This window comes from Suncus etruscus, chromosome 2, assembly GCF_024139225.1.
Source record: "Suncus etruscus isolate mSunEtr1 chromosome 2, mSunEtr1.pri.cur, whole genome shotgun sequence".
Lineage (NCBI taxonomy): Eukaryota > Metazoa > Chordata > Mammalia > Eulipotyphla > Soricidae > Suncus > Suncus etruscus.
The window spans coordinates 125,194,500-125,214,287 of NC_064849.1; the positions used below are offsets into that span (position 1 = coordinate 125,194,500).

Genomic DNA, 19,788 nt, shown 5'->3' on the forward strand with positions numbered 1-19,788 from the left:
TGTGGCAAAAACAAAACAAAAACAAGAAAGTTATCAGAGCCAAAGAGATATTATAGGGGGTAGGGTGCTTGCTTTGCATGCATCTGACCTTGCACCCCAATGTGGTCCCCAGAGCACTGCTAGGAGTGATCCCTTGCTCAGAGCCAGGTGTAAGCCCCTAGCTCTGCTATATTCTCCCCCCACAATTTCCCCTCAAAGTCTCATAACCCACTGTGGAGTTTGGACATTTTTTTAATCTCATGGGTCTGGCCTCTGGCTACAGGCTCAGAACTCTGAATGATTACCAGTTTCATCTTTTAGGCATGAAGCCATAATTACTAGGATTACCGGACATGTATTGGTTCCAAATGCTGAAACATTAATTTATAAGGAGAAAATAATCATCATTGGGCTTATACCTCTCAGAGTTTATTCTCTGCTTTATAACCACATTAGGAAAATAGCTAAAAGGCTAACAATCTCCATATGGATTCTGGCCTACAACTTTACTGGCTTTGTATTCAAAGACAAGTATCTGAATTTCTTCTTTCTTCATTTTTCACATCTGTAGGGTGTAGATAAAAATTGATTTTACTTGATAAGACTAATTAAAACATTAGCTGGCATGTATTAAGCTCTTAGATTGAACAGTTGTTATTTTATTCTTGTTATTCTCATTTGGGCAGGTATCCTTTGAAGCATATTATAAGGTTACATAGAAGAGGGAGCGGAGCAAATCAAGTGAAATGACCTCATACATTAAGAGCCTTGAGCATGGGTAGACCTGGGCTGGGCAGTTGTGTGGAAACACTCAGGTGGGCTGCAGTTTGGTGCAGTTCACCCTCCCTTGGCTTTGCCAGTTTGCCTGTGGCTATTGTGAACAGACACTTGAACTTGCAACTATACAACTTTTGTTTTGCTGTGTTTGAGAACCAGCTTTCTTATTGTTATGATTCATAACTGTTAACATTTACATTTACAATCAAGCCTGCTGCCTTAGAACCCGCCTCTTTAACTCTTGCATAATTTATTATATTGATTAAAAGTTAATTCTGTGGGTAATCTCATGTTTCTGGTTCCAAGATCCTTCAGGGAAAACCTTATTGTAACATTCTAAGTGTGAAAACATATGCATGATAGAATGTAAGCAAGAGAGAAAAATTAAAATGTTTTATTTTGACAGTTAATGTTTATGAAGCACTTGTATGCCAGACACTCTGATTATTTACATGCATTATCTCTTTTAATCTAACATAACCCTCTGAGTTAGTTTATATACTCAGACTCCCATTCTTTAGATTTGTAAATTGAGACTGAAAGGATTTGGGGTTTGGAAAAAGAATCATCAATCACCAAGCTTTGTATTTTATTATTCTCCTAAGAGTCATCCCATGAAATAAAAAATGAGACTCTTTCTTTGTAGAAAAACAATAATATACAACCACAGAAGAAATCAATCTAGGGAGAAATAGTTCAGAAAGTAAAATGCCTTGTATGAGCCAACCCCAGTTTGAATCCTGGTACCACATATGACCTCCCAGGCACTGACAGGAATTGCTCCTGAGCACAAAGCCAAGGAATCACCCCCATTCACTCCCAGAAAATGTCAGTATAGACTTTCTATGTCAAACACTGGTCCTCATCTTTGTGAGAATAGCCTTGCTTTCCAAAGTTCTGTTTCAAGAACTTGTCAGAGGTGCTGCCTTCATAGTCTGTATTGCCTTCTTGACCCCAGGTTATTTCTCTCTACCCACATATCATAAAGCAAGGAAGGAGCATTCCCTATCCAAACCGAATACAGAGCAACTTGCAGGCCAGCATTTATCTTCCCAGCCCACCCTCCTTTACAACAGAATTGGTTCCTTGTGGCCAATTTCATCTTTGCAAAATGAAAGACTGACTACAAAAACATCAGCAGATGCAAATGAGAAAAAGAAAAGACATCTGTCAAGTTAATTAAGGGAAAATATTCCTTTGACCTCTTGAGTGTTTCTGTGCTTTCTACCAAGGTGGGCTGTTGTTCTCTCCTCGGAGGCCACTTTTCTTTCATGCTGGAAACAAATAGTAGGGGACTAAATGCTTTAGTATGGGATCAACACACAACTAATTTTAATATCCATTTGGCAGTATTCCTGTTGTTTCTCCATTTAGGAAACATTTTCTTCTACTTCTGCCCATTATCACAGCTTTGACATTCATGTCATTAACAGAATGTCATTTTGCAAGAGACTGAATTAGGCGCAGCTCGCAACAAAACATACTGAACAGAAAGAGACTGGCTGTGTGCCATCCGACTTTTACTCACTGAAGAAAATAAAGTGAAGCTTTGATGTCGGCTTTACATGTGTGCATGTTTGTATTCTAACTGTGGAGGCACATGGAACTAAGGACAGTTCATTGGTGGGCAAAACCTCGTGCCAAATTGCTGTTAATGCAAAATGCTTTAGAGCATGGAGAGTGTTAAATAGACATGTTGTTCATTCTAGGCTTGACAGCAATTTCTGTGGAGTATTTTAAAGAGAGATCCAGGGGTAAAAGTAGTTGACTTCTGCTTCTTTTTTGGGTCAAAGAGGAGTGGTTCAGATCATCTTAACAAATAGAAGGGACAGACTTTCTGGTTTTTATAGTCAGAGTTCAGCTCATTATCCACTAGGCTCAGGTACATTCCCTAAAACCATTGTGTCTAGTTGCAGCCAGGTTTAATTTCTATATAGAGAAGGCTGGAATGGTTGAAACAGTAGTGTAATCGTTCAGCTGGTAGACATCTGCCCCCGTGAAATTTGGGTATAAGAAGTTCTTTCAGTGCCAGCTCTAAAGCTGTTGACCATTTCCTGTTTATCAGTCATTAGGGGAGAATAGTAATGTTATTATTGGCCCTTTTAACAAAAGTCACAAAAGTACATTTTTAAGTACAGGGGAAGAAGTGAATAGAATTTAAACAGTTGCTTTCACTCTGGTTGGATATCTTCATACCTTTGTTAGTTTGTCTGTTTTTTGGGCCACACCTGGTGATGCCCAGGGGTTACTCCTGGCTATGCATTCAGAAATCACTCCTGGCTTGGGGGACCATATGGAATTTGGGGGATCAAACCGCAGTCCATCCTAGGCTAGTGCTGCAAAGCAGACGCCCTACCACTTGCACCACTGCTCTGGCCCCTGTCATAGCTTTCTAAGACTTTTAAAGTTCTTTTTTTAATTAATGGTATTAGGTTAAATTGATTAAAAGTAATTTTTATACTTGGACTTTAGTTTGATTTTCAGCTACATAAAATAGTATGTAAACAGGGGATGATATTTATCCATACTGGATATTAATAATTGTAGTTAAACAATTATTAAAGGGGTGGAGAGATAGTACAGCAGGCCAGGGCGCTTGCCTTGAACACTCATATTCGATCCCCAGTATCCCATATGGTGCCCCAAGCACTTCCAGGAGTAATTCCTGAGTACAGAGCTATAAGTAACCCTTAAATATCACTGAGTGTTGGCCCAAAATACACAAAAAATGTTTATAGTCCACACATCTTTTCATTCAACACAAATTACACAGAGTAGAAGTTTAGAAAAACATCGGCTTGTATTATTTGTATTTATTTTTCTATAACTCCCCAACATGTGTGTAGAATTACTTCTGGTGCCAGACCACAACTGCCTTGAGATCAATAAAGTAGTATCCATCTCATACACACTTAAAACCCTTTGCCCAGTTACAAAATTGGGATTGCCACCTCCCAGCTGCCAGTCTTTGTCATTTTGAAGCCCAACCACAGTAGCCCCCAGGCCTTCTAGAACAGATTGGACCATAGTGTTAAAAGATTCTAGACAATGGTTTGGCCACCTCAACCCTTGGAGTAGTTTCTCAAGAATCAAACCATTCCTTTGAATGCTTAGATTAGAATTAATTACCTTCCCTTCCCAGCAAACTCTTCCCACCATCTTTCCAAGAAGGAGCAATCTTTATGACACCTGCTTCATCTGAGGGTTGAGTTATTGTGTTTAGAGTGACTAGTCTAAGAGTCACCTCATCTTTAACTCTCCCAGCTCTTAAATGTCCTCCTTTAAAGAGATGACCTTCTCTGATGTCTTTGTAATTCTTCTGGAAGGCATCTCAAATAAATATCTTCTATGATTTGTGTTAGTAATAAAATATAATAATAGTAATATAATAATAATAATTTGCAGGCAGAATCTAAGAAGAATTCTCTCTTTGCTTGCTTTCTACTTCTAATATTTTCAGCTTTAAATTTCTTTATTATTACCAACTTTGACCATAGTGGTATGCTTCCTCTTTTAATTCTACCATTGATTTAAATATAGGTAGGTTTGCCCAGCATGGTGTCTTATATCTCTTACATCTAGGACCTCAGGCCTATCAACTTGGTGTGATATGGCCTCGATCAATCTAATAGTGTTAAACCATAGTGAAGTAGTATTTTATATTCATTCACTCAAATTAGTAAGAAGTGATATTTCAAATTAAATATAAAATGCCTAAAGGTAGCCATGTTGAATTGCTCAAAAATAATTATTGAATATCTAAATCAACTTTATTTCCTGAAATGTTTGGCATATCCAAAGAGATTTATATCATTAAAAAAAGAAAAATTTCCCCTTAAGAAGGTATCCTTCCCAGATAGTAGACTGAAGGTAGAATCTTTGGTTGAACTACTAAGAGAATGAATAACCCCAGATTTGAGCTTGCCAGGATCACTGTGGAACATCATGGTCTGTGCCAGCCAACGCTCAGTGTCATGCTAATAGAGGACATATTAGTTGCATATAAATAGGAGTGTTTGGCTCTACTTTTGAAAGACTACAAAATAAATTACTTAGAACATTAGGTGTACATTTATCTATTTGATATTTTAGTCAGGAGATTAGTGAAATTAAGGATTATTTAGAAGAAATCTATGAAATGAAATGACAGTTTCCCCTATGTAGTATTACTTTATAATTTGTCATGTATGGTTCCAGGCTGATTGAAATTCTGTCAAACACTTTAGATAGCAACGGATTTCTACAAGTATTTCTCTTTCATATTCTGCCTTAGTATATAGTTATCAACAAATCAGTCTTATCTCTTCTTTAATATGTTAAACACTTTGAAGTGTTTTCTTATTTCCCATAGTCCTTGCTACCTATAAATAAACATACCTATAAATAGACATTCCTTACATTAATAGTTTCTTGTTAATATCTTAGCTGTCTCTTTCTTCTATGAAGATGGGAAGTTGGGCCAGATCTCACTGGATTTATCTTCTTATAGTAGGTAAATTTGAAGTACTCTAAGAAGATATATATAGTAAATTTGAAGTAGTCTCAAGAAGATATACACACATATATATGGGGTTTCTTTCCTATTTATTGTCTCAGATTTCTTGAAGGTGTGGAAACCTCTCTATCCTCTCTATGTTACTAGCCTAAGTTTCTGCTTAAAGATGAAAACAGTATAAACCAACATTCATTCCCATGATAATTAATGCCTTTAGAAGGAAAACTTAAGTTCAAGTATCAAGCCAATAAGATAAATAGTAAGCATTTAAACTACATACTTGGGTAGCTATGAACTAGGTCATTACATTGATTGAGTCATACACTGGCCTGAAGCACACAGATTTTAGCAGCCACCCTAATTCAGCACTTACTATTTTTCTAATTCTTTGGAGCTGTTCACAGTAGCATTGACAAGTATAATGCTATGAATGCTGTGGTCATTATTTGCATGATTTAATTTTTATAATAGAATTTTTATAATAGAATAATTAAAGTAGAATTTAAGGAGTTGAGACTATTAAAATGCACATGAAGTTGACTTTTTTGTTACTTTCTTTTAAAAAAAATGCATCACATTTAGTTCACCATAATATATTTATTTCCAGATAAACGAGATCAGTTATGTAAAAAAAGAATAGAGAGAAAAAGAAAAAAGAAAAAGTAAGAGAAGAAAGTTTTAGAAAATGAAAGAAAGAAAAGAGAAAAATAATAATAAGCACTTTTTTGTAAAAGTTATTATATCTCCAGTGAGGTCATTAAAACAATGGCAGAAGGTTTGATAAGCTCTTGTTAACTGTTCATTCTGTTACAGTGGTTTGTGTCTATAGGGATGACAGCATCAAACGAGTGAAGTTGTCCAGAATTTCAAAGTGCTATTACTGATACTGTGTCTTTTAGGGGTGTGTTCTCAAACTGCGAGGCTTCCTGGAAAAAGGGAGATGGGGTAGGGATGGGTTGGGGGAGTGCCTGCAGTGGCTCTAAAAAGCCCTGGTGATATCAACTCAGAAACTGGTGTACCTGAAGTTTGGTCAAATTGGTGTCCTGGAACGGTATAGTTAGAGGGGTGATGAGGTAGGGCCATCAGAAAAAATGATGATTCTGGGTGATGGAGGCAGCAGGCATGGTTTCACCTTGGCACACCGTCTTTTCCCAAGATGGCCATCTTTCTGCTGTGTGGCCAGTGTACCCATGATCTTTCACGACTTGGTTTTCCTTCCTCCCTCCCTCCCTCCCTCCCTCCCTCCCTCCCTCCCTTCCCTACCCTTCCCTTCCTTCCTTCCTTCCTTCCTTCCTTCCTTCCTTCCTTCCTTCCTTCCTTCCTTCCTTCCTTCCTTCCTTCCTTCCTTCCTTCCTTCCTTCCTTCCTTCCTTCCTTCCTTCCTTCCTTCCATTTCTAGTGGTGCTCAAGGGACCATTTATGTTGCTGGGGATGAAACTTGAGATGGCCACATGCAAGGCAAGCACCCTGCCCACTATCTTATCTATCTCAAGTTCTTTCAGTCTGACTGCCAGAATGATTCCCTTTAAGAGTTAGATTGGGCCTGGGGTGTGCAACCCTGGGCTTGATCCCAGCACTGTATGTCTTCCACATCCCACCACCAAGTGTGAACCTCACAGTAGTAAGTTGAAAACAGAAATTTTGATCAGAACCTTCTAGTAGTTTCCCCTTTCACTCTACATGAAAATCATCATTGGCTTCTGGACTACAGGCTTCTACAGATCTGCTTTTTTGACTGCTGTCTCTGTCTCATTCTGCTCTTGCCAATGATCTGCTCCTTATTCCTGGACCATTTCTGCTTCAGAACATTTCTGCTTAATGTCTGACTCAACCTTTCTGCTCCTTCTATCACCTGTCTTTCCTCACCACATATCTAAAATTGTATTTCCTAGTATCCATGCTCCCTGTCCTACTTTCTGTAATTTTCTCTTTCTTACTAAAAATGTCATTACCATGACCCATACTATAAATGTTACTGTACTTATTATCTACTACCTCCTTCATAATAGAAGACCCTTCAGGACAGCAACAACTCCTGATTGTTTCAGTGGTCCTCAAATGATGGCCCGCGGGCCACATATTGTATTTGTATCTGTTTTATTTCTTCATTGCAAAATAAGATATATGCAGTGTGCATAAGAATTTGTTCATAAGTTTTGTTTTTACTATAATCAGACCCTCCAATGGTCTGAGGGATAGTGAACTGGCCCCCTGTTTAAAAAGTTTGAGGACCCCTGGTAGACTATTGTCTAGCATATAAGGGGACACAGTTATTTGCAGAATGAATTCATGAAAGACCGGGTACAGCATTGATTTTTCTGCTCTCAAGGAAGCATGGATTGTGCCTTAATTTCACATAAGTATGTCACAGACATATAGCAATTTCAAGATGTTGCTCTCTGATGCCTTTTGAACAGGATTAGAGCCTACCAACTGGTTCCCCAGTAGTCTAATTTGCTATCCAGGCAAAGAGGTAGATCTGAAGACTTGAAGCCCAGAGAAATAATGAGCAATTGATATAATATATAATGTGTGTGTGTGTGTGTGTGTGTGTGTGTGTGTAGAAGAAAACAAGAGTGTGGGGAAGAAATTTCCAATGAAGAATTGCTTTATGCTGTATGATAGTAATTTTTCTTTTAAATATAGCTGTAAAACCATTTTTCAAGTCTTGTTTTTTGGGGGGAGGTATACCTGACTGTGTTCAGGACTTATTCCTGATTCTGTGCTCAGAGATCACTCCTAACAGGGTTTGGGGACCAAATGAAGTGCCAGGGATCAGCTGGGTCAGCCAGCTGCAAGGCATTTATGACCCTAACTGCTGTACTGTCTTCCAGCACCATTTTTCAAGAATTTTATGGTGTGATTTGCAGATATACAGAAGGCCTAGATTTTTAATGTTACAAAAGAGAAAAAGAAATATCCTTGATATGTATACTTTTAGTGTACTTAGGAATCTTAAAACTTGCTTCAAAGAAATAAAAAGGGGGAAAAATGACCCATCTTTAATTGCCATGGCTAAATCTAAAAAAAATTGTAGAATATCTATAATGTGTACTCAAGTATACTTTATTAAAATATAATAAAATGACATATAAATATAAAATGATATGGTCAAGGATTTTATGTAACTTATTAGTGAGGCCATAGTAATAGATTAGATTATATTAATAGATTATGTTCTAAGGAGAGTTTGAAAATCAAATATATTTAAATTTGTAGATTTAGAAATGATGAAATAATATTTTGAAAGATACAAAATTGATTGGTAGCTGATGGGATAATGATACTAAATATTTAGGGTCATTATTTTTTTTTATGGAAGTAGTATATGCTGAGGACCCAAATCCTCATTCATGTGAGCTTTGAATTCATGTGAGCTTTGACCTGTGGCCTTTACTTTTTTTTACTTGGGCTTCTTTTTTTTCCTTCAGTGTGGATAACAGTTGGGATCTACTGGAAACAATGTTCATTTGCATCATTATGAGGAATTATTTGCATCACTAAGAGTGTTCTGCAGCTAACTCCTACCTCTACAGTGTTTCAGAATTGAGTGTGGTCTAAGAGATAATACTGGGAGTAGGGCACTTTCTTTGAAGTGGCCAACCCAGGTTCAATCCCCTATGTGCTTGGTGGGGTGATCTCTGAGCAGAACCTGAGCACTGCCAAGTGTGCCTCCAAAGCAATACAAAAAAATTAATAAATAAAGTAAGACCAACTACTCAATAGATCATGAAAAGTGAAACCCTGACCAAAAAAAATCAGATCTTCATAGGGACTTTACAGATTTGTTCAACTCACAAAGCCCAAAGCAACTGGAAGCAAAGCTGCTCCTCTTGCAGAATTTCTAGTCTTTCTCACATTTTTCCTAGTAATGTTTACTTTAGTGAAAATATAAGTAAACACCAGGTAGCCCATTGGTTCCCATGCTTTTGTGCTAACATACTAGAACTAGATGGGAAAGGTACAAGCTATAATGTTTTCTCTACTTGCCTGGTTAGGGAATGGAGAGCTAAGTATTGCTAATTTTATCAGAGAATGATGCACTTTTTTATTTGTTAAAGATTATAAGGAAGTACAACAAAATGGTAGTGGTTCTGGTGTCAGTAACTGATGAATGAGTTTTCTCCTTTTAAAGTTCTTTGAATAGGTTCCAATGATGGTAAAGTGAATAGGGCACTTGAGCCAAGTCTGGTTCAGTCCCTGACACCACTTTTGGTCCCCCAAGTGCCTTTAGGAGTGATTCCTAAGTGCAGAGGCAGGAGTAAACCCTGAGTAGAAATGGCCCTAAAACAAATTTCTTCAACCGAGATTTTTTTTTAACTCTCTTTTTCTCAGTCCCTTCATTGTAAGGCTATGGATGATTGCCATCATTTATCAGCAGTGACACATTAGCTGGGGACAGAGGCTGCATCCTGATGATGCTCTCTCTCTCTCTTTCTCTCTCTCTGTCTCTCTCCCTCCCCCCTCTCTCCCTATCCCCCCCCCCCAGCCTTCCTCTTTGTTTCCGGAATACCCAGATTCTGTTATGGTCTTAGGGAAATCATTAGCAGATGTTCAAGGAAGTAAAGCTTTGTTTTATAATTGGTCTCCTGTGCAAATCTATCAAATTTTCCATCAAGATGAATTAATAAATTGTAGCCTAGCTTTTCAGAATCACCAGGGCTCAGCTCAGCAATTCACGGGTTCATTCAACCCTCCCTGCATCCCGGTCAGTTACGTGTCACACTCTGTGCTGACCTTTGCGTCAGCTCTGCCTGTTAGAAATCACTGCCTCTTGGCGAGCCCCGTCCACAGCTTGTCTTGCCTCCATCAGACACGGTTCAGTATTCTTGTCTCAAAATGAACGTCATATAAAATTAGCTGAGATTTTAGCCGCTCAGTTGCGAAAGGCCACCCTGTGTGCCTTTTGTAGAGCTGGGCCATGGATAAGGAACGGGTTCTTCTGTCTGGAAAGATGTGATGGGGCCAGAGGTTGGAACATTTACACAGCCCGTTAAAGCTCTCCTCAGTCCCCTGAGCTCAATAGAATGCAGGCAGCCAAGCAGTGTGGGTGCCTTGGATTAGTGTTTCCTGAGAAATTGCCTTAGTGAATGGGAACAGTGAATCAAAGAGGGAGGGAGGGAGGGAGGGAGGGAGGGAGGGAGGCATGGAGGGAAGGAGGGAGAGAAAGGGAGAAAGAGAGAGAGAGAAAGAGGGAGCGAGAGAAAATGTGGATGTGAGGGTGTGTGTGGGTGTGTGGTGGGGAGGACTATTTCTCAGAGTCCAGAAAATCTGCAGTCAGAGAGCATTTCCTGCTGGTAGCCTTGTTTCCACACCTGCACCTGCCCTGTTTTTTCTCCCAGCATGTTCTGTCTCTACCTGTCTTTGCCACCCAGCCCCCAGGACTTGCCCATCCCTTTCATCCCCAGTATACTCCTGATATTCTCTGATCCCAGAGCAGCAATTTGCATTGTGTGCTTGTGTGTCTATCCGAGGCACCTTTGTATGCTCCCAAGTTGTCTGTGGATCAGTCATTCCTGAGAGAAGCCAGAGAAGTGAAGTCTAAAGCAATGCCTGGTTGTCTTCTTCAGTTTGGTTTCCATCTGCTGCTCTCCTTGCCTTGGTCTGGAGGTGTATATAGCTGTCTTCCCAAGTTCAACTCGGATTTCACGAGATAGGATCTTTTTGTTTTGTTTCTTTGTTCTTCTTTTGGGGGGGGGGGGTCATACTTACTAATGCTCCGAGGCTGTTCTTGGCTCTGTGCTCAGGAGTATCTGTGCTCAGTAGTAGTATCCACATGTTGGGAGGGGTATTTGTACCAGGATCATAGCCCCTCTAGCTATATACAAGGCAAGTGTCTCATCTCACTACCTTTCCTGCCCAACAATGAAAGAATTTTAATGGTGCCATTGGGTCACTTTCCAAATGACCAGGGAATAAACTGAGCACTTTATCCATTGGCAGAGTAAAGTTCCCTGTTGGTGACTTCCCCCTGCAAAATTTAGAGGAAGTGATGGGTGGGAAATGGATATTCCTGTGTTTGGCATTTAGGTGAGACACTCTGACTGACTTTTATTTCTTTTTCAGGAGTAAAATTTTGGGATTGAAAAGTTGACTCTTGAGGGAAATCATAATACCTGTGTGTCTCTCAGGCTGAAAACCAGAAATAACAATTTACATATGCCAACACTTAGATAAGCATGCATTTTAATAAATTAGAAAATTTTTTCATAGTGGTTTTCCTGTTTTCCTGGTGGAATATATCTTACTCCTGGGTGATTCTTGATTGAAGAATAACAAAGCAGAGTTGACATTGTTGATGGCATAGTGAAGGAGTCTTGCTTTTTGTCCCAAATGGATATGTTTGGGCAGCTTTATTGCTGAATGAGTTAAATGAAGGTGGTATGTCCACCAGATTCTAGAGAGTTTGCCAAACACTTGAATGTGATAAGCTTCTTCCATCAGCAGAAAAGGAGTTGTGTGCTCGTTGGATAAATAAACAATGGAAAAAGATGTCTCAGCATTTTGCACCAGTGTCAATATTAACATGGGAAATCTGATAGTAAATATTCAGTTTACACCTCCTAAAGAGTTTTTTTTAACTCTCGATATAGTTTAACACAAATATGAATTTTTAGTGGGAATCAGGACCTGAGCAATAGTACAAGTGTTAAGGTTGCCTTGCATGTGGCCAACCTCTATCAGATACCCTGTACTGTAGCTTCCTCCACTGCTGGAAGCAGCCCCAAACATTGAATAGGGACAAGCCTGAGTAGGGAGCACTGCTAGGTGTAGCTTTAAAACTCATAAGAGATAAATAAATTTTTTTATTGGATATTAGATACCAAGAAAAGTAAGATGAAGTAAGTTATTCAAGTCCCAGAGAAGGTAGAATTGAGACTTGACAGTTACCTGTATCCTTCCTCGGAAAGTAAGGACAATATCTCAATATCCCATATTTATACAGTATTAATATAACTAGAGCAATCTAGATATGTTTGAGGTCGGAGGTAGTACAAAATTTCCCTTTACCATTAAGAATGTGCCCAGATAAATTGATTTATGAGATCAAGACTTTATTACATGAAACAGAGATTTATTTTTTGTAGACATGGAAATGATCTTTGTCTTAGACTATATATTTTAAAGTCTTACTTTGCCATACCATTGAGAGTTTTATGACAAACAGCAGCCAGCCTGTTTGAGTAACAAGATTCAAGAAAGTTTCAAGTGTGTTATAATTTCAGAACCATCTCTAATTGCATGGTGAAAAACCATTTAGAAGCTAGGAAAAACACTTCAGTTCTCAAATGTATTATAACTAGCATTTGTCAGTAAGTTATACCTCTGCTTAAGGTTTTATGTCACATACTTACCAGCACCTAAAAAATGGCAAACAGAAAATTTTGAGGTAATTTGTTTTTAGCTTCCTTTAACTTGTTCATATATTCTGTTTTCATTTACTCTAAATTGCATTTGTCAGCATCTGTTTATAAAGATTAGAAAAATCTTTATAGAGAACAGACAAACAAGATGAATGGAAACATTTTTGACCAAACAGATTGACCAAACAAGTATTTCTTTTTAAGTTTTAGGTATTAGATATTAAATTATTTTTCTTGATTACACTCTTGAAAGTTGAAAAAGTAATCGCCCATTCTAGGATTGATATTAAATAATGTTGGAAAGGGTTTCCTGTTTGTAATGTGCTTAGTTTTAATTCAAAATTACTGGTCATCTATTTTCCTTCAATGTAGCAGCTAGTCATTCTAATATGTGTCTTAGGAAAATTTTAACTTTTCCTTTAAATATTTCTAAACTCTAACTTTCAGCAAATCAGTATATTTAATTATATCCCTGTTTAAGGTAGTCCTTTGAGTATTATTTCTTTTAACATGCATTTGTTATTCAGTTTCTTTTTGTATATAGTAATAATCTCCATGAGAAACCCTCATGAATGATTTAGATCAAATAGTAAATGTGAAAAATGAATCAAAGAACTATTTTTGTGGTAGTTAACCTTGATTTTTGTTAATTTGTTTAAATTAATGAATGTATTAGCTGGGATTTTCAAGGCATAAAAGTGTCATTTATAATTCCTTTCATTAACATAAGCAAATTGATATATTTAATAATCTTATATAGGAATGAAAGGAAACATTTATTTGAATTAATGCTAAATGCATTATATAGTATCTTTTTAAAGCGATTGAGCTCTGTGATTCAATGATCATGAATTTAATAGGTTGCATACTGTTCTTGATAGATGATTTTATAATATCACAATCCACCTTCATAATTAAGTATCAAGGGGTCTAATCCTATTCAACGACTTTTTTTAAGGCTGAGTAAACATGGTCTTAATTAAACTCCAGGATAATGCTAGATGATGTTGACTGCCCAGTAAGGAAATAAAATGACGCAGCCTGACCTTAAGAAATCATAAATAAGGGAATGTTGACAAATGGTAATAAGCAGAAAATACCTAAGAGTGAAAATTGGCTCCCAAGTTAACATTGCTGAAAGAAAATGGATTTGGTCTTGAAATATATTTTTGTCCTTTTAGAAATATTTCTCTCAAATATTTTATACAAAATCTCCACTTTACCTACTATATCTAATATAGCAGTCAAGTGTCAAGTCTTGTTTCTAGAACCAGCTGTAACAAAGAGTATTGCTGAATGAAGGTGACATTACTGCAAACATTTATGGATGTTTGAGGGCAGCCCCAGGCTAGGAGAATGGAATCCCTGTGCCCTGAACCAGATTATAGGTGAATTCAATTAGATAACCTGCAGTTTTTTTTTATTACCCTTTCCTAACTACGGTACTGGTAGTAGAGAATGAAATGCCAATCTTTACTGAATATGATAAATGAAATAAAGATAGTATCTACTTCATCACCAACCAGTTTTGCATTTATCTTAGTCTTTAGGGTTTATGAAAGTCACTTTGGAAGAACATTTGCCATTTTATAGCTTCTACAACAGAAACAGGAAAAAATAATTGCAATATGTCTTCTGAGGCAGTATATTTCTACTCACTGAGTACCAGGATAAAACTTAATTGGGATTGTACCTGTTAAAAGAGAATGTGTTATTATTGGGTGGGTAGGGGCACACCCAGCAATGCTTAGGGTTAACTCCTGGCTCTCTGCTCAGGAATAACTCTTGCTGGGGCTCAGAAAACCATATGGGATGCCAGGGATCCAACCCAGCTTGACTACATGCAGGGCAAATGCCCTACTTGCTGTACTCTCACACCAGCCCGTGGACTTACTATTTTAAAACAAACTAGAGCCTGTTTTGATGAATACTTACCTTAATAAAGAATTTGAATGCAGCATGCAAGATGAAAAATGAATAAGTTGGGAAATACATTTATCTTCAGCATTGACTGACTGTTCTATTGACAAAAAGCCCAGATATGAAATTTGTCTAAATAATTAGATTTTTAATTAGTGCATCATTGTAAGATTAATGTCATTGCACTTCATTGCATGTAATTTTGTATTAGAAATTTCATGTCAACAAAGATGCTACCTGTGGTTTGCTCATTTGAATCCTTAATTTATCACTTGTTTGTGTGTCATGTCACATATTTGCAGTCAAGAACTGAAAGAAGGCTTTGATTAAAGCATCAGTGGTGGTGAGGAATATTGATTGTGTTGTCGTATATGAATACATTATGTTTTCTAATATCACCAGGCAATCAACCACCCCTTAAACATTAGTGAGTGCATACTTATAAATAAGTCACATCAACCCAGTCTGTTCCTAAATTTAATGTGTGTTTGTATATTATCAGTTCTCGGTTTCAATTTTTTTTTTCTTTTCCTCCAACAGTTGCCGGACAAGTAACCGGAAGAGTTTGATAGGCAATGGGCAGTCTCCAGCATTGCCTCGTCCACATTCACCACTTTCTGCTCACGCAGGTACTTTCCCTTGTTTTGAGTTTTGCTTTGCTTCTTTGGACTAGTTTTGTAAATAATACAGTCACTTTAAAATTCAAATGTGACTTTCTGTCACATGGTTTCTCTGTTACATATCACTAAGTTTGATACTTTCTGATAAGTTAGTTCAAAGCTTTTCTTTCCTTTCCTTGAATTGGAAATTCCTCTGAAATTGAGACAGTACCTAAAAATGAATATAGACATTGTGATTTTTACTGTCTCTTCCCCCATTTCTAACTTTATGGATCATGCAGTGGCTTCCTATTGGATTATCTATAGGAAATATGGACATGATCCTTCAGATGAAAAGGATTCATGTTAAGAATCATCGGGCGGGCCAGAGCGATGGCACTAGAGGTAAGGCATCTGCCTTGCAAGCGCTAGCCTAGGACAGACCATGGTTTGATCCCCCCATTGTCCCATATGGTCCCCCCAAGCCAGGAGTGATTTCTGAGCACATAGACAGGAGTAACCCCTGAGTGTCAATGGGTGTGGCCAAAAAAAAAAAAAAAGAATCTTCGGGAGAGAAGCATATATTTTCATTTATCCTTTTAAGCTCTCCACTAAAATAGATTAACAGGGGAAAACATGAAACATGTATATTCTACACACCTGATGTGTAGAATGTTTTACAGACATGTGAGCCTTAATAAAGAAACAAAGGGCATAAGGGAGTGCTCAGCTTGCATGTCTTTCTGGTAGATATGATGAAGAGTAGAAAGATGAATTAAGACTTGTAAGGGGGCCGGCGAGGTGGCGCTAGAGGTAAGGTGTCTGTCTTGCAAGCGCTGGCCAAGGAAGGACTGCGGTTCAAATCCCCCAGCGTCCCATATGGTCCCTCCAAGCCAGGGGCAATTTCTGAGCGCTTAGCCAGGTGTAACCCCTGAGCATCAAACGGGTATGGCCCGAAAAAAAAAAAAAAACACAAAAAAAAAGACTTGTGAAAAGGAAGGGGCTACAGCAGGTAGGGAATTTTTCTTGAACAAGGTCAACCAGCCTTTGAATCCCGGCATCCTATGTAGTCACTTGAGCCTACCAGGAATAACTGCTGAGTGCTGCCAGGTATGACCTCAAAACATCAAACAAACAAACAAACAAGTGTAATAAACAGGGAAACTTAGCAGGGCCTTTTTATTTCCATTTCTTTCTATCCCTCCTCTTCAGAGATAAAGATGCTCCTTTCTTCTAGGTTTAAGAAGGCAATCTGTCACTTTGGGTTTTGATCTCTTTCTAGAGAAGGTCAGAAAATCCTTTCTACACCTGTCATTTCTCAAACCCTTCAACATATAATACTCAGTATGTCAAAAACAATACTTGAGAGCCACATATCTTAGACCCTTTCAAAATATTTAGCATATTTTCTTCCTAAAATTGAATGTATCTAAAATGTATATAAATTAGTCATTTCAAGCAGTGCTGCTATGAACACTTAAGAATATGTCTTCCAAAGTATATATGAGGTTCTTTAAAGTTTTATCTGAATGTGAAACAGATCTTACCTATATTCCATCCACAACTATATAGGGACAATGAGAATTGATGAGATGAGGCATATGACCTCAAATACTAATTATAAGGAAGGTAGAACCATGTTACACACTTAGTGCAATTAAGATGTCTTTGGTATATGTATGAGTGAGTGTATGAGTGCATGTGTGTATGTATGCATTAAGGTTCTATCCAAGATGATGCAAAGAAATGGTGAATTTCATCAGGAGAGTCTGGGAGAGTTTGAAATAATTACTTGCTCAAGATGTTGAGGGATGAGTAAGACTTTGGCAAGTAGAAACAAGGAGAAAAGGGGAATTTCTGATGGGTGCCCACAGTGTGGGATGTGTCAAGCTTGCTTGTGTAAGTGAACAGAGAGATGAATGCTGATAGGTAGAAGGAGTTTTGTTTCTAAATGATTCTCTAGAATTTTGAGGAATATTTTGAAGATTTTTAGGAAGCTGTCTTGAGAATCGTGCTGTATGCTGGATTGAAAGGTTAAATCATAATGGTCTACTTCCATTTTTTCTCTTAGGCAATTAGACTACTCAGAAGCTTTCAGATGATGTTGATTCAGTATCTCAAAGTTGGGGACTGTCTCAGTCTCTCCTAGGTAGCTAGTCCTTGAGCTCACAGTGGCTCTCAATTAACTGCTACATGTTTGAGGAAAAGAGATGGGAGAGAGAAAAGAATAGAGGAAGTTACTGTTTACTTGAATATTTTGTTTACAATGGCAAATAACAGAATAGGTAAAAATAAATAAGTGGATTAAAATTACACTATGAAGAGTGCTACTTCTACTAGGGGTTGAGATATAGCCAACATGTAGGCTTTATAGATCCACAAAATCTTTATTTGCCTTATAGCCTGGCCCCTGGTGCATGTCAGAACAAATACATGTGTTTTTTATCAGCTGCCCATAGCCCATCTGTTTGTAGTGTAGTGCTTGAAAACGATGTTATAAATGTTCAAATGAACCTGGGCAGAAAAAATGGTACTCTGCCTTGCCAGTTTAAATAAACTCTTAAGCAAGAAAAGGCATGTCCAAGACAGTTCATAGCAGATTCATTTGCTAAATATTTGAAGCAGACTATATCTACCCATTGGGAAACATAAATTGTAACATCATAATGCACATAACAACATGCATAGAAAGTAATGATATAGTACTCAGCCAATCTTATGGGTAAAAGTCCAAGGTAGTGTTGGATAATAAAAGCAGGTTGCCAAAAATGTGACTTAAGCCATTTCTGTACAGTTGACACGATGCTGTTACAAAACAGTGTTTTGTTTAGGAATATCCCACAATTATGAGTTCAAAGGAAAAGAGTCTTTTTGTTGTTATAGTTGTTTGGGGTCATACCCAGCAGTGTTTAGGGTTTATTCCTGGCTCTGTGCTCAGAAATCACTCCTGGCAGGCACGGGGAGACCATATGGATGCTGGTATTTGAACCAACATCTATCCTGAATCAGCTGCATGTAGGCAAATACCTTGCTGCTGTGCTATCTCTCCAACCCCCAAAAAGAGTCATTGTAAAACCAAGTTTATGGTATTGACTATTGAGAAATCCTGGGAGATTTTATTGGGTTGAGGCCTTAGTATTTGACAATCCTGAATTTCCTGTAATGCATGCACAGCTATCTATATTATTGAGATTTATGGTTTGGATATTCATATTACATCATTTTTATTTTAGTAAAGGCTGCCAGAAGGCCAGATAAGACCTTACTTAGGGACTGCAATTACCTTCTTTTTTCCATCCCTGTTCCTCTAGTAGAGTGCCCAACACTCTATAGTAGGTGCTTAATGAATGATGAATTCTATTTCTTACATGTAATTCAGTTGTGATTAGACAAATGTAATCCTCTTCTCTTTGAAGTGCCCTTTGGTAATTGCACCACATTTTATGTACTTGTTGATTAGTTCTTTTATTGCTGTGATTTTCTTCAGTTCTAATATTGAGATAAGAGCAAATGTGCTTAAAACCTTAATGAACCTTTTCATTATTTTTGTTTTCTCTTTTCTCCCCTTAGTATAAATTCCTTGCCCCTTTCAATAGATTTTATGTTTTTGACCAGAAAAGTAAGCAAAGAAGCTTGTCTCTCAAATTCTAAGAGAATTTAATTTGTTCTCCTTGTAACAAAACCACTACCTTGTTTCTTTGTGGCTTTTATAAGTTGAGAAAAGATATTTATGTAGTCAGAAGGAATCAAATTCCATATTAAATGAAGAAAATACCTGGGGTCGGACATAAACTACTGGAGTTGAGACATTTAACTTGATGGAACCACCCTGGTTAGATGGCCTACGCCACATATAGTGCCCCACACATTTGGTAACCAAGAGTGACTCCTAAATAGTCATGAGTAAGCATGACCATATCTGGATATGTTCCAAAAGCCAAACAATAAAGAAAAGAAGAAAATGTAAAGTACTAATGAAACCATTATCAAGGCTTTCTTGAAGGGAACATACTTCTCACTCTCTGTTCTCTGTTCCTGAAACTTCCCACTCCTGTATGTTTCCAATGCAGGCGACCTGTAATGTAGAAGACCGATGACGGTTTCTAAATCTTCTATGGAGAATGGAATGAAGGGAAATGGCCTTCTTAGTATTTAGTGGTCATACAGAGAAAATTCCACTTTGTGTTCTGTTGTTGATGTGGTTTAGGCCCCACATTGCTGACATGAATTCATACTCGCCAAGTACAATGGCAGGAATGAGTAAACAAACTCAGTTGTAAAAAGATTTCAGTAGTACCTGGGGAAAACGGAGACACTGGTGTCCTGTTTGGGAGCTTATCTTCACAAACAATGTAGCATTTGTGGCATGCTTAGAGGTTCCTGAAAGAAAGATGAATAGCATAGGAGAGGAAATACAGGTAGAAAAGCAACCACAGCTTCTAGTGCTGTAAGATGCTAAGGGTATATTCTAGCAACCTAGGTCAGTTACACTTAAAGCATGCATTGTTTCTCCATACCCAGTATGGAAGATACTTTTGTGCTTGTAACTGACACATGCCTTATTGCTACAATATACACAGAGTTTGTTCAAATTGTATGACTATCCTCTAGTTAGTTCCGAGGAGAAAGTAGGTCAATGCAATAAATGATCATAG

General features: G+C 37.8%; 1 protein-coding gene across 5 annotated transcripts in view; it reads left to right on the top strand.

Moving 5' to 3' along the window:
* MAST4 (microtubule associated serine/threonine kinase family member 4) overlaps positions 1 to 19,788 on the top strand; it is a 646,820-nt gene that overhangs the window by 506,633 nt on the left and 120,399 nt on the right. For all 5 annotated transcript variants that reach the window (XM_049768741.1, XM_049768745.1, XM_049768746.1 and 2 more), the window contains one exon: positions 15,075 to 15,163. In XM_049768741.1, coding sequence (XP_049624698.1) covers positions 15,075 to 15,163 — 89 coding nt within the window. The remainder of the gene's footprint in view (positions 1 to 15,074; positions 15,164 to 19,788) is intronic.